This window comes from Oncorhynchus gorbuscha, linkage group LG01, assembly GCF_021184085.1.
Source record: "Oncorhynchus gorbuscha isolate QuinsamMale2020 ecotype Even-year linkage group LG01, OgorEven_v1.0, whole genome shotgun sequence".
In the NCBI taxonomy this organism is placed as follows: domain Eukaryota; kingdom Metazoa; phylum Chordata; class Actinopteri; order Salmoniformes; family Salmonidae; genus Oncorhynchus; species Oncorhynchus gorbuscha.
Window position 1 is genome coordinate 9,918,426 of NC_060173.1, and position 15,249 is coordinate 9,933,674.

Genomic DNA, 15,249 nt, shown 5'->3' on the forward strand with positions numbered 1-15,249 from the left:
AATGGTTAAAAGCCTGTGTAAAAGGGAAAATTGGCATGAATAACCAGTTCCAGGAGGAAATTGCAGAACTGTGTGAGGTTCTGTATCCAATTTAAGGAAAATGGATGGAAAAACAGTTGTTCAGAGAGACTACTGCATGGCTATTTAAAAAATTACAAAGTTCTCAGAGGCAAGTAAGGAAACACAACTCTAGTCTGGTTATGGGATTGTAATAATAAACTCAGCCAAAAAAGAAACGTCCTCTCACAGTCAACTGCATTTATTTTCAGCAAACTTAACATGTGTAAATAAGATATAAACTGAACAAGTCACACAGACATGTGACTAACAGAAATGGAATAATGTGTCCCTGAACAAAGGGGGGGTCAGAATCAAAAGTAACAGCCAGTATCTGGTGTGGCCACCAGCTGCATTAAGTACTGCAGTGCATCTCCTCATGGACTGCACCAGATTTGCCAGTTCTTGCTGTGAAATGTTACCCCACTCTTCCACAAAGGCACCTGCAAGTTCCCAGACATTTCTGGGGGGAATGGCCCTAGCCCTCCGATCCAACAGGTCCCAGACCTGCTCTATGGGATTCAGATATGGGCTCTTCGCAGAACACTGACATTCCTGTCTTGCAGGAAATCACGCACAGAACGAGCAGTATGGCTGGTAGTATTGTCATGGTCATGGTAGTATTGTCATGTCAGCATGAGCCTGCAGGAAGGGTAACACATGAGGGAGGAAGATGTCTTCCCTGTAACGCACAGTGTTGAGATTGCTTGTAATGACAACAAGCTCAGTCCTATGATGCTGTGACACACCGCCCCAGACCATGACGGACCCTCCACCTCAATCCCGCTCCAGAGTACAGGCCTCGGTGTAACTCTCATTCCTTCGATCATTCCTTCATTCCTTCGATGATGAACGCGAATCTGACCATCACCCCTGGCGAGACAAAACTGCGACTTGTCCTTGAAGAGCACTTTTTGCCAGTCCTGTCTGGTCCAGCAACAGAGGGTTTGTGCCTATAGGCAACGTTGTTGCCGGTGATGTCTGGTGAGGACCTGCCTTACAACAGGCCTACAGGCCCACAGTCCAGCCTCTCAGCCTATTGTGGACAGTCTGAGCACTGATGGAGGGATTGTGCGTTCCTGGTGTAACTCGGGCAGTTGTTGTTGCCATCCTGTACCTGTCCCTCAGGTGTGATGTTCAGATGTACCGATCCTGTGCAGGTGTTACACGTGGTCTGCCACTGCGAAAATTATCAGCTGTCCGCCCTGTCTCCCTGTAGCGCTGTCTTAGGCATCTCACAGTATGGACATGGCAATTTATTGCCCTGGCCACATCTGCAGTCCTCATGCCTCCTTGCAGCATGCCTAAGGCATGTTCATGCAGATGAGCAGGGACCGTGGGCATCTTTCTTTTGGTGTTTTTCAGAGTCAGTAGAAAGGCCTCTTTAGTGTCCTAAGTTTTCATAAGTGTGACCTTACCTGCCTACCATCAGCTAGCTGTTAGTCGTAAACAACCGTTCCACAGGTGCATGTTCATTAATTGTTTATGGTTCATTGAACAAGCATGGGGAAAAAGTGTTTAAACCCTTTACAACAAAGATCTGTGAAGTTATTTGGATTTTTACGAATTATCTTTGAAAGACAGGGTCCTGAAAAAGGGACGTTTATTTTTTTGCTGAGTTTGTCTATTTTTTATAAATTTGCAAACATTTCTAAAAACATATTTTCGCTTTATTTATTAAACCTTTAATTGACTAGGCAAATCAGTTAAGAACCAATTCTAATATACAATGACGACCTACCCCGGCCTAACCCGGATGACGCTGGGCCAATTGTGCACCGCCCTATGGGACTCCCAATCACGGCATTATGGGGTAATGTGTGTAGATTGACTTTTTAAAATGTAATACAATACAGCCTTATTCTAAAATGTGACAATACTTTCCGAATGCACTGTATATACAGTACCAGTCAAAAGTTTGGACACCTACTCATTCCAGGTTTTATTTTTTGACTATTTTCTACATTGTAGAATAATTGTGAAGACATCAAAACTATCAAATAACACATGGAATCATGTAGTAACCAAAAAAGTGCTTAACAAATCAAAATATATTTTAGATTCTTCAAAGTAGCCACCCTTTGCCTTGATGATAGCTTTGCACACGCTTGGCATTCTTCTCAACCAGTTTCAAGAGGTAGTCACCTGGAATGCATTTCAATTAACAGGTGTTCCTTTAAAAGTTCATTTGTGGAATTTCTTTCCTTATTAATGCTTTTGAGCCAATCTATTGTTGTAAAAGTTAGGGGTGGTATACAGAAGACAGCCCTATTTGGTGAAATAAGAAGTCCATATTATGGCAAGAACAGCTCAAATAAGCAAAGAGAAACAACAGTCCGTCATTACCTTAAGACATGAAGGTCAGTGAATACAGAACATTTAAATAACTTGTCTTCAATGTCTTCAAGTTCAGTCGCAAAACCCATCAAGCGCGATGATGAAACTGTCTCTCATGAGGAATACCACAGGAAAGGAAGACCCAGAGTTACCTCTGCTGCATTGGGAACTTATCCAATTAGAGGTACCAGCCTCAGAAATTGCAGCCCAAATAAATGCTTCAGAGTTCAAGTAACAGACACATCTCAACATCAACTATTCAGGGGAGACTGCGTGAATCAGGCCTTCATGGTCGATTTGTTGCAAAGAAACCACTACTGAAGGACACCAATAAGAAGAGACTTGCTTGGGCCAAGAAAGACGAGCAATGGACATTAGACCGGTGGAGTCCAAATATGAGATTTTTGGTTCCAACTGCTGTGTCTTTGTGAGACACAGAGTAGATGAACGGATGATCTCTGTCGTTCCCACCGTGAATTGCGGAGGTGTGATGGTGACACTGTGATTTATTTAGAATTCAAGGCGGACTTAACCAGCATGGCTACCACAGCATTCTGCAGCGATACGCCATCCCATCTAGTTTGCAATCAGTGCGACTATCATTTGTTTTTCAACAGGACAATGACCCAACACACTTCCAGGCTGTGTAAGGGCGATTTGACCAAGGAGAGTGATGGAGTGCTGTATCAGATGACCAAGGCCTCCACAATCACACAATTGAAAGGGTTTGGGATGAGTTTGACTACAGCGTGAAGAAAAAGCAACCAACAAGTGCTCAGCATACGTGGGAACTTCTTCAAGACTATTGGAAAAGCATTCTTTATGAAGCTGGTTGAGAGAATGCGAAGAGTGTGTACAGTTGTCATCAAGGCAAAGAGCATCTACTTTGAAAAATCTAAAATATATTTTGATTTCTTTAACACTTTTGGTTACTACATGATTCCATGTGTAATTTTGATGTATTCACTATTATTCTACAATGTAGAAAATAATAAATATAAAGAAACCCTTGAATGTGTAGGTGTGTCCAAATTTGACTGGTACTGTACATATACACTACCGGTCAAAAGTTTGAGGTCACTTTTAAAAAAAAAAACATTTTTAAAGGAAATTTCTAAGCACATTTGTCCATTAGAATAACATACAATTGATCAGAAACAGTGTAGACATTGTTAATGTTGTAAATGACTATTGTAGTTGGAAACGGCAGATTTTTTATGGAATATCCACATAGGTGTACAGAGGCCCATTATCAGCAATCATCACTCCTGTGTTCCATTGGCACGTTGTGTTAGCTAGAAAACCCTTTTGCAATTGTTAGCACAGCTAAAAACTGTTGTTCTGATTTTAAAAAGCAATACAATTGTCCTTCTTTAAACTAGTTGAGTATCTGGAGCATCAGCATTTGTGGGTTCCATTACAGGCTCAAAACCTTTCTTCTGAAACTCGTCAGTCTATTCTTGTTCTGAGAAATGAAGGCTATTCCATGCAATAAATTGCCAAGAAACTGAAGATCCCATACAATGCTGTGTACTACTCCATTCACATAAAAGCACCAACTAGCTCTAACCAGAATAGAAAGAGGCCACGGTGCACAACTGAGCAAGAGAACAAGTACATTAGAGGGTCTAGTTTGAGAAACAGACGCCTCACAAGTCCTCAACTGGCAGCTTCATTAAATAGTACCTGCAAAACACCAGTCTCAACGTCAACAATCCCTGATGTCACTGGAGTGAGACTGCGTTTTGTAAACTTGACCTTTTGCACACGTACTTCAGAGTAGGGCATCCCTAACGGAAAGATGCAAATAAAGAAAGTGACAAATCACAAATCTACAGCCATCATTATACTGTTGTCCTGTAAATGTAATGTGCTTCCTTGTGTCTATCATCAGAATAAACACCAATCAACTGGCCTCGCTGGCTGGACAGTCCTTTCTTTAAAAACACAAGTCAAGAGATTTACGAAGTAAGATCACAGATGTTACACTGGTGCCGAGACCAGTCTTATTGTCTTCGCTGGACAGCTGTTACACTACCACGAATCATTGGGCTAGAAGGAATCCTTAGGATGTCCCTACCCCATGGCCATGGCTAGAAGGGATCCAGCTGTTGTCAAATTCACATCAGATTTGATTTTTCGTTCAGTGGAGGACCATCCTAAGTGAATTTCGTAAAAATTGAAATAGTGAAACATAAAAAAATCATAACTCTACTAAATATATTGATGTCAGCAAATAATTGATTACAACACACTGTTGTGCAATGGTCTACAATAGCCTCAACAGCACTCTCTGGGGTAGCACCATGGTGTAGCTGGAGGACAGCTTGTTTCCGTCCTCTGGGTATATTGACTTCAATACAAAACCTAGGAGGCTCGTGGTTCTCACTAGAGGTCTTCATGGATCCACCTGTACCCGAAAACCCGAGACCCGATCCGGGACCCGAGCGAGTCCAGATCCAGAAATCGGAATGCGTGTCACAGGTCTTGGTCGGATCTGATAGAATTGTCTTGGGTATGTGAACATTTAACTGGCCCGTACAGACCAGAATGCAACTGCTGAAGTAGAGAGAGACATTTGATCATTTATGCTGCTGCTTTTCACAAGCGTGAAGCCCGTGGATCCAGCAAGTTGTTGGCCAATAGCTTGTTGTTGGCCAATAGCTTGTGGTTGGCCAATAGCTTGTGGTTGGCCAATAGCTTGTGGTTGGCCAATAGCTTGTGGTTGGCCAATAGCTTGTCGTTGGCCAATAGCTTGCGGTTGGCCAATAGCTTGTCGTTGGCCAATCATAAGTCATCAAAGCGGTATTAGGTTGCAGTCATAGAGCCTCTGTGTGTCAAAAGTTAGGATATCTAATCAATGGAAGATGGAATTAAATTGACTTAATTAAAAGTTGGAGAAGGATAGGCTACAATGACCAAGAGCCAACAGGTAGGCAGGCTGCTACTTAATATTCTGAATGGAGTTGTTATTTGTAACTGTAGTATGACAAAGCACATGCATTGCAGCCTCAGTTAGCCTAGCTAGCTAGCATTAGCTAGCTTAACTAGATTCTCCCGGCTTAATGCAGTCCAATCATATTTGATGATGAATAAAATAACCTAGCTACGGCAGTTATTAGTCTACTATAGCACGAGTCGGCTTTTTGTCGGTTGCTGTCTCTCCCTCCCTCCTCCCTGTGTTACTCGCTCACAGTACGGCCCCTCTCTCCTCTCGCGTTTTATCAGCTCCAGTTAATAAAGTAGCTTTTTAAAAAATGAATTACAATTTTCTGCTGCTTCCCTCACTCTGATCGGGTCTGGATCTGACCAGATCTATACGGAATGGGTCTAGCTGTCCTCGGGTCCGTTCAGAAGGGATCTAGTTGTCCTCGGGTCCGTTCAGAAGGGATCTAGTTGTCCTCGGGTCCGTTCAGAAGGGATCTAGTTGTCCTCGGGTCCGTTCAGAAATGATCTAGTTGTCCTCGGGTCCGTTCAGAAAGGATCTAGTTGTCCTCGGGTCCGTTCAGAAGGGATCTGGTTGTCCTCGGAACCATTTAGAAGGGGTCTCTATGTAAAAAAAAAAAAAAGTATATATCCACGAAGGGTCCAGTTGGGAAAGCCCCAGGTCCATTTAGGAACGGGTCCAAAACGTGGTAAAGACCTATAGTTCTTCTTCTCACCCCCTTCAATAGACTTACACAGTAATTATGATGACTTCCAAAGGACGTCCTCCAACCTATCAGAACTCTTGCAGTATGAACTGACATGTTGTTCACCCAATCACAGGATCAGAGAATCAATCTAGTACTGAAAGTATAAGCTACAGCTAGCTAGCACCACAGTGCATAAAATGTAGTGAGTAGTTGACTCATTAATTTCTTCAAAAATAAAGGAGACGAAAGCGAGAGTGAGAGAACTAGCTAGCTAGCTATATTTTGTTGTATTTTTCACTTTCACTTACTAAGCTAGTGAATGCAGCTAGCTAGTTTAGCCTACTCAAACAGAGAGGGATTATATGATAGCTAGCTGGCTAAGGCTATCCAACACAGGAACTCTTCCAAGTCAAGGTAAGCTTTTAGTTGTATTAATTTATTGCCACCGGGGCCCTCCGGTGTAAGTGCCAAACTGCTTGCCGTACACTGCATGATTGTAGCGGGTTTACTAACGCCTTCATTTTTAGTAGCTATGTTGACAATGACGCTAGCTAATTATGGTGACAACGATGTAGCCTGTGTGTAGCGGTTAGCAGTTATGGTATGAAGTTTTAGCTTGGAGAAGTTTTTTTCACCTGGTCACAGACAGCTGTTGTGTTGTGCACTGAAGTACACAAGCGAGGGAAAAAGGTGAGAGGACGAGAACTGTTCAAAGTAACGGGTAATCAGAGAGATTATTCAGAACTTGATACTAATCACTTAGGCCACCAAACTACAGTATCCTTCCTACAATTTGAGATCTCTGAGATTTTCTTTAAACCATTAGCCTAGTTTGCACCGTCAGAAAAAACAAGACAGGAATTCTGTCCCGTTAGCCGACTGTGGATGGCAGAAGAGATGAGACAGCGAAATACGACAAGTGTTTATTAAAATAGGCACATAGTGCAGAAAAGGGTAATCAGACCAGTAAATATAAAATACATCTAAACCTGATTTATTTAATATTCTATTTCAAATCAGTATCCATGATAGCAACATTGTAGAGTTTAATAACTAGGATTGAGTGCTCTAGTGCCTAATAAAAGGAATATTGAGAGGTAAACTGTTGGGATTTGATTTATTCATTCCCACAGAACAAGTGCATAGGCCCATGTGTTCATGAGTGAATCCCCCCCCCCACAAATGCATGAATGTTTTTCAGGTGCAGTAAACAAACAGACATGTCTGTACTACTCAATGCAGTGTCTGAGATAAAGCTGTAAATGGTGTGAATTATGCTCACGTTGTGTGTGTGTGTGTCCCCTTGATGACGTAACTGCAATGGCGTGATGGAAAAGAGGTCTTATGAATCAAGGACATTCCATAGAACAAGTCCTGTGATAAAACCACACATTTGACTGTTCTGCATAACGCATTAAAATAAGATATTCAATCAACCTTTAACGGTAAATACTAAAAATGTAGATGTCGCCAGTAATGAGACAGTGACACGTCGGTAACAAAACTCTACAGCTCTTATGTGCAAGCCTCCAGGGCTGACGGCATTTGAATTGGTCAAATATGGTCTTCAACCATGTATAATGACTTTAGCACCTGGGTTGTTCCATGAAATAAGTGCCTTTTGCGTCTCTGACATTTTAAGTAGAAATTGTGGCCAAATATTGCATTTTAACAGGCTTTAATATTAATTCGGCCTCCCGAGTGGCGCAGCGGTCTAAGGCACTGCATCTCAGTGCTCAGAGGCGTCACGACAGACCCTGGTTCGATTCCAAGCTGTAGCACAACCAGAAGTGATTTGGAGTCCCATAGGGCGGCACACAATTGGCCTAGCATTGTCCCGGCTAGGGTTTGGCCGGGGTAGGCCGTCATTGTAAATAAGAATTTGTTCTTAAGTGCCTTGCTTAGTTAAATAAAATAAAAATAAAATATATATGGGTTATTTAATCAAACACGTGCAAAAATGCTGAATTTTGACATCACTCCGTGGACCAACTATGAAGATTTAAACACACTTTAATCCCAGCATTTATCCAAGATTTCACCATCATTGTCAAGCTCTAGTTATTTTGTTACTTTGACAAAGTAATTTCTGAAAATGTATTTATTTTAATGTGATTAATTTACATCTGTCCCTCTTTTTGTCAACCCTGTTACGTGAGCTGAACTCTCATTTTATTATGGTGAAACTATTCCTTTAAAAAATAAGCATAAGCAGGTAAGCTGGTTCTACTAATCTTGGCCATTTTCTGGTGTTTTTAAGTGGAAAAGTGAGTGGGTCAAACATAACATGTCAACCCTGTTACATAGATGGACAGGCTAGAAATGTTTTAACAATAAAATAAAACTCAAATCTGAAGTTTACTTTCAATTGCTCATCCCTGTGGCACACAACAAACTTCCATTCCTCCTGTCACAAGGGGATTTATGACTGTTTAAAGATGAAATCGCCAACCCTGTTACTTTATTTTGCACTTATACTATAGTATATTTTTTATTCAACCTCGAGGTGGAAAATGTTTTTTTTTTTTTTTTAATGAAGTTGAACATGTGCTCTTCATGATAAAATGTTAAAATGAGGTGAAATCAAATGTTTTGTTTCACCACGTTAGACTGCTCAAAAAGGCACCTAATTGATGGAACGACCCACCTGTGTTCTATGAGCCATAATCCCACCCAAAAATCTGCTTCATATCAACAATAAAAATGAGTATTTCATTTTTGCTTAGAAATCCTTAATTTGGGGATATAGGTATTATGCTTGCATCAGCAATTAATGCGTCCACCGTGCTCTTATTGGTTTTCAGTAGAGACATAATTAATTGTATTACAATACAATTACAAAATTCACATCATCATCATCACAGTGACACGGCTACACCGTCGTAACTTCACTGCTTTAGGTACAGTTCATCGACTGCAGGTACAGAGAATGATGGTTAGAGCACCATAGCTTCCTCGAACACATCTATCCACCTGTCAAAGACAAAATAACACAGTTAGTAGGCTATCACGTATGTGTATCACAGTATGGTATCAGCATGCTTCAGTTCTTAAAAGACCTTCACATGAAAAACAAAGGGGGGGGCAATAGTACTGTTTGTCTATTTTGAGATGTCGTAGCCAGTTATACTTCCTCAAAAATAATCAGAATTTATCGAAGATAACTCAATAAATCTGTCATTAATTGACATTTTTGCTCAATTTTACATTTAACTCAAATGTTTGGTGCAGTATTTTTCAATTAAAAAATATGCAGGAAAACGACTCGTCTCTTTTATTCAATGACAAATACATTATTGAAGAATGCCCAAACAGCCACAAAAAAAACACCTCACCGAAGTCCAAAAACGTCACAAAATGTCATCATAATATATGCACAAACTCTAGCGGACTGTTTCGGCTGGGAAGTATGCGTATATCTTCAAGTGGGAACAAATAGGTATCCTATAGAGAAGCTGCAATATTAGGTTCAGGTAAACTCTCTCCCCGGTAACTATTCCCCAGGTCGTTGCTGTTCCCCTGGTACAATAAGGGGTACATAAATAACTCTTAGAGGTAAAGTGAAGTACTACCGCTTATAGCTCATCTCCCCAGCCCTTAAATCCATAACTCTGGAATCAATAACCTTGTTGCACCCCCGCCCCCCTTCCCCCTTCAAAAGGACCACAATGGAAATAAGGTTTTTCCTTGATGATTTTCCTCAATTGTATTTGGAGGCGTCACCGGCTGGAGCTCCCTTATGTATGTATTAAAAAATATCTAATATATTCAATGAATCAGCGTCATATGATTGGCGTTCAAATCCTTCTGTACTCTACCTTTGGGCAGTTTGGCTGTCGTCTGCCTTGAAAATGTAATGCAGCGTGTTTTTGTGATAGAGCTTGAACTGTTGCTTCTGAACTGGCGGTCCTGCCCCTTCTTCCTCCTCTTTCAACATGAAGCCCAGCAATGGCTGGCTCTCTAACGCTGCCACGTCCTATGACAGACAGGAGAGAGAGAGAGAGAGAGAGAGAGAGAGAGAGACAGGAGAGAGAGAGAGAGACAGGAGAGAGAGAGAGAGACAGGAGAGAGAGAGAGAGGAGAGAGAGAGAGAGAGAGAGAGAGAGAGAGAGAGAGAGAGAGAGAGAGAGAGAGAGAGAGAGAGAGACGGAAGTTGGATTTTGGTGAATTAAACTCAAACACAGTTGTCTTTTTCATATTCTCTTAAAATCCTATAGCAGAACAGAACTGAAATACTGTCTCAAAATATAGAATAGCAGAGGCATGAGTGTTATGTGAGTAACAGGTGTAGAAAACATGGAGAAAGTCTTTGTCACAACATCTTGATCAGATGTATTTACAATACATTCTACGGCAGCACCTACCTCGCTGGCAGCGTACGTATACAGGACTTTGTTCTTGATGACGAACCAAAGCCTCTTCCCCTGCTTCTTATTGCCCTTTGACCTCTGCAGGTATCCACTCATAGACGAGTTGTCTGTGTTCGCCGACACCTGAAAACAGCAAAGATCATTGGGATAACGTCACTGACTAAATCATCAGTAACACATCGGTCGTGTTCAAATGGGCACCGAATTAAATGAAAACAGTCTGAACTGGGGAGATATCTGAACGTGAAATGCTAATTTTCCATGATGAAATGTTTTCCTACGACGTCACTGTGCCCCTAACGAACGCCTCTGATTGAACTTTGAACTTTAGAGTGGTAGACGAGTCACCTCCTTGAGGGCAGCAGGGATCTTCTTCGTTTTCCTGGCGAAAGCAAAGGAGGATTTTCCTCCAGGGGAGAGAGTTGCAGACAGGTCCTTTTCGCCTGGGAAAAGGGGAACGGATAAAAGAAGTGTCCATAATCACCGAGCCCAAAATGTATCGTGTTCTTCTGCATGGATTTATTTCATCTAATAAAGTAAACCAATCAATCAATGAACCACTGTTTGGAAGCAAGATCTATTCTGATCTGTACTGATGTTCATGATAATGATTTACTGATCATGTACTCCCCCTGATTAACTCTGACATAAATCATTGCCTTGTTGAAACACACACACACATCTTGCTTCTCTGCTGTAGTACAATAAAGCACTGATCACACACTCTGGCCAGCTGGTTCTTTAACACAGACACACACACACACACACAGACACAGACACAGACACACACACACACACACACACACACACACACACACACACACACACACACACACACACACACACACACACACACACACACACACACACACCAGCTACTTCTCTTTAACAATAAACACTGATCACACACTCTGGCCACACACACACACACACACACACACACACATCTTACTTCTCTGCTGTAGTACAATAAAGCACTGATCACACACTCTGGCCAGCTGGTTCTTCAGATACTCCAGACAGTGTTTGTTGGAGGAGCAGGACTGGCACACCACCTATAGATGGTATATAAACATGAATTACTATACCATGACGGGATTGTTGAATACTCGTTTCTGATTGGCTTGAAGGGCATTCTAGAGTGTGCCATATTTGCAATGACATTATATCTACTGCATACCCAGAAACATAAACCAAAAGGTTGGAAGGTTCAAACATAAACCAAACGGTACAGCTTTTCTTAATGATTGTGTGTGAAATTCTTAAACCCACTGAGGCATACTGTACGTTCTGTGGTCCCAGTGGAAGATGCCCCTCATCCATAGCGATACAGTATAATCATGTTTTAATTCAAATGTTCTTAATGCTCTATTGAATTGTACCCATCACCTTTCCACAGGCTCGGCAGTGGTGTCGTCTCCAGGTGAGGGTGAACTCACAGGTACAGACCATACACATGGTGGCCCTTGGGTCTGGGATCCAGATAGGGGCCTTAGAACCCAAAGGGGCCCCACTACCACTGTCCTCAGACCCAGTCTGCACATAGAAAAGAATAGCATAGAACAGAATAGACTTTATTGCCCAATTTGTGAGAAATAGAACTCTGTCTTCTCCCCATCTCAACCCTATGTCATATCTTATTCAAAGCCTGCAGCTATATGCATTAAGTTATAATGCATCGTAACGCTTGCCATGTACGATCCCCTTATAATGTGCTATAATTATGTCATCACTACCTCCTCCAGAGTCTTGCTGGAAATGAAGGAAATCTTCTTCCTGGTGTAGTCATTGATCGCTGTGGAGATGGCCTCCAGCCAATCATCTCTCTCAACCGCAGAACTACAGTAGAAGAAGACAGGAAGTGTCAGACTACTGCTGAACTCGACATGAAATTGTTTAAAGCAAGGTTAAATAGATGGGTAACACTTTACTAGGCCAGCAGGTTTAATGTATTATTATGTAAGTTACAATTATTTAAAATAATTGTTGTAATTAGGGCTGTGGTGGTCACGAAATTTCGTCAGCCAGTGATTGTCAAGCAAATAACTCGGTGTCACGGTAATTTACCTTTAATTAACATAAACACATTTAGCAACTCCTGGCTTCAGCACATATACCTTTTTAAAAGGATTATAGGCTAATAAATCCATGTAATATAGCCTACACCTTCACAATAAATCCATTATTTTAGGCAAGTCTAAAGTCTGAAGCATGATATGAGGAAAATGTAGTCTATTTCAGCAAAAAATAATAGCATACTCTGAGTTGTCCTAATGTTAGGTCCCGATGTGGCTATGCCAAATGGCTGTGGGCCAGACTAGTTCATTTAGCAGACAAGACTTGCTTATCATTTATAATATTTTATAGTATGAAGAGCACAACTGAATAAAGCTGAATAAAATAGAAAGGATATTTTCTCCAAACGATTTGAGGGAGTGAACACATATTCTGTGTTGAGCGGTTACTTTAGTTGCTCTACAAACGTTGGGCTATATGTTTTGATTTTTAATACGTTGTAAGGCTGCGTGATGAGACTGATGATTTGGAAAAAAGTCGCTTGGAAGTCATGAGCTCTGCTTAGTTTTTTTGCGCAGGCTGTACACACGCCAATAGTCTATCATTCACAATTTGACAAGTACTTCATAATGTGCCCTTCTCCGGGTGTGTGCTGCGCGATCTGAAACGTCTCTCACTCACACCGCTCTCCGTCACGTGATCGGGTCTGTTTTATGCAATGTGGCTGACTCAACAGATTAGAACGTTTAGAATAACATGTTGATATACTATTGGGCTATTATTTCACATTATACGGGCAGCATGGTTGTGCTATAAGTTTAGCGGGAAAACACCATTCTCTTAAATGACCACATGCAATTATACATGTTATGCTTTATTATAAAGATGCATTTTTATGGTGAAAATTATCTTCCCTAAACTTGAAACTCACCCACTGCTTATAAATACAAGTTAGTCTCTACACCCCTTGTAAAGAGGATTAATGTGCTTCATTTTAAGAAGTTATTTGGCCACTTTAGTTGTGATTACAAACCTTATTTAAAATATGGGCTAGGCTACCTGAGGTGTGCGACTGTATTTCGAAGGCATTGTTTCTTATGATGGGCATCATTCACAACTGATAATATATCATTCACACGTGATAGGCTAATATTGTCACCCATCAGACTATTGTTAATTTAATCTTGTCTTAAAATATACTAAATAATATGTGTGACATTTGTTTTGAATTAGAATGGATTATTATCATGCACCTGTCTTGAAACAGGGGCAGCAGGGAAAAATACCTGTCATCTATGCACTTAAATAACAAATGGAGGATGCTTTTCCCGTGGTTTATTTTCATGCCAGCCAGGTAGGCTATACTCCTGTGGTAAATATAAGCATGTGCTTAATATTGGGAAAGTTGAGAAATAAATGTAGTAGACCTACCCTATAGAAAGCTGATGGGGTCCTCCTCTTTTTAATAGAGGCCATCACTCTGTTTTCTCGCACAATCGCATAGCCTATAGAAATGTTGCGCAACATGAGCTCATGGGCTCTCGTGAAGTGTTTGATTAGATTTTCAATTACATTAGCATTGTCAGAGTGATTAGAGGGACAATAGAGTGCTGAGTATCAGGCAGTTAGCAAGTTTGGTAGACAACTAATAACCAGCAGCATCAGAGCTTAAAGACTAAAGGGTCATGTGCCCTAGTCATAAGAATGTATGAATCCTGTTATAATGTCTTATAATAATCTCATACCGATCCTGACTAAATGTCGCCAGCCATGTTCAATAATCCCTTTTATAAGCGATTATATAGCTTCATTCATGCTAATAATCAGTATTATAACCTGGGTGGCTCGAGCCCTGAATGCTGATTGGCTGACAGGGAGTGTATGACAAAACATTTATTTTTACTGCTCTAATTACGTTGATGACCAGTTTATAATAGCAATAAGGCACCTCAGGTGTTTTGTGATATATGGCCAATATACCACGGCTAAGGGCTGTATCCAGGCACTCTGCGTTGCATCGTGCATAAGAACAGCCCTTAGCCGTGGTATAAACTACACTCCCTCAGGCCTTATTGCTTAAATATGAAGCATTACAACTTGCTCTATATTGTGACCGGTTCTCACCTGCCAGAGAGTATGAATGAGCGTTCCACACTCTCAATGGTCAGCTCATTCTGAAAGGCCTCTTGGCTGGGCTTGCTGACCTGCAATTACATTCATTTTTAACATAACTATTACATGCTCTCTTATCAGGTAAATAACATTGTTTTGTTGTGGAACATTTAAAACTATAAACTCATCTGAAATGTATCTATACTGCTTTATGTGGCTCTGGCCAGAATTAGTGCACTATATAGGGAATAGGGTACAATTTCAGACACAGTTGATGAGCTCTCACCTTCATCCCAGTCAGAGACAGCATGTTGTTGAGTTTGAACTGGCCAGATTGAACTGGTGTGGTGTACAGCAACGTGTCGTTGAACTGGTTAAACACAAACACATTTATTCACTGGAATCGCTCATCAACACTCGAGAGTTTAAAGGTTTATTAGTCGCCTGGTCAGGATAAACATGGTATACGGCGTCCACCATGCAGGTTCCTTACATGCCCTAGGCTTCCGTCCACCATGCAGGTTCCTTAAATGCCCTAGGCTTCCGTGCTCACATGCAGGTTCCTTAAATGCCCTAGGCTTCCGTCCACCATGCAGGTTCCTTAAATGCCCTAGGCTTCCGTCCACCATGCAGGTTCCTTAAATGCCCTAGGCTTCCGTCCACCATGCAGGTTCCTTAAATGCCCTAGGCTTCCGTCCACCATGCAGGTTCCTTAAATGCCC

General features: G+C 41.3%; 1 protein-coding gene across 1 annotated transcript in view; it reads right to left on the reverse strand.

Moving 5' to 3' along the window:
• Positions 1–6,939: 6,939 nt before the first annotated feature.
• Positions 6,940–15,249, reverse strand: part of LOC124032360 (FYVE, RhoGEF and PH domain-containing protein 6-like) — a 33,216-nt gene continuing 24,906 nt past the window's right edge. Inside the window, exons 12-20 of the mRNA XM_046344713.1 lie at positions 14,814–14,897; positions 14,540–14,619; positions 12,136–12,238; positions 11,789–11,935; positions 11,352–11,454; positions 10,748–10,842; positions 10,394–10,522; positions 9,848–10,005; positions 6,940–9,002 (exon numbers count right to left, since the gene is read on the reverse strand). Coding sequence (XP_046200669.1) covers positions 8,966–9,002; positions 9,848–10,005; positions 10,394–10,522; positions 10,748–10,842; positions 11,352–11,454; positions 11,789–11,935; positions 12,136–12,238; positions 14,540–14,619; positions 14,814–14,897 — 936 coding nt within the window. The 3' untranslated portion in view covers positions 6,940–8,965. The remainder of the gene's footprint in view (positions 9,003–9,847; positions 10,006–10,393; positions 10,523–10,747; positions 10,843–11,351; positions 11,455–11,788; positions 11,936–12,135; positions 12,239–14,539; positions 14,620–14,813; positions 14,898–15,249) is intronic.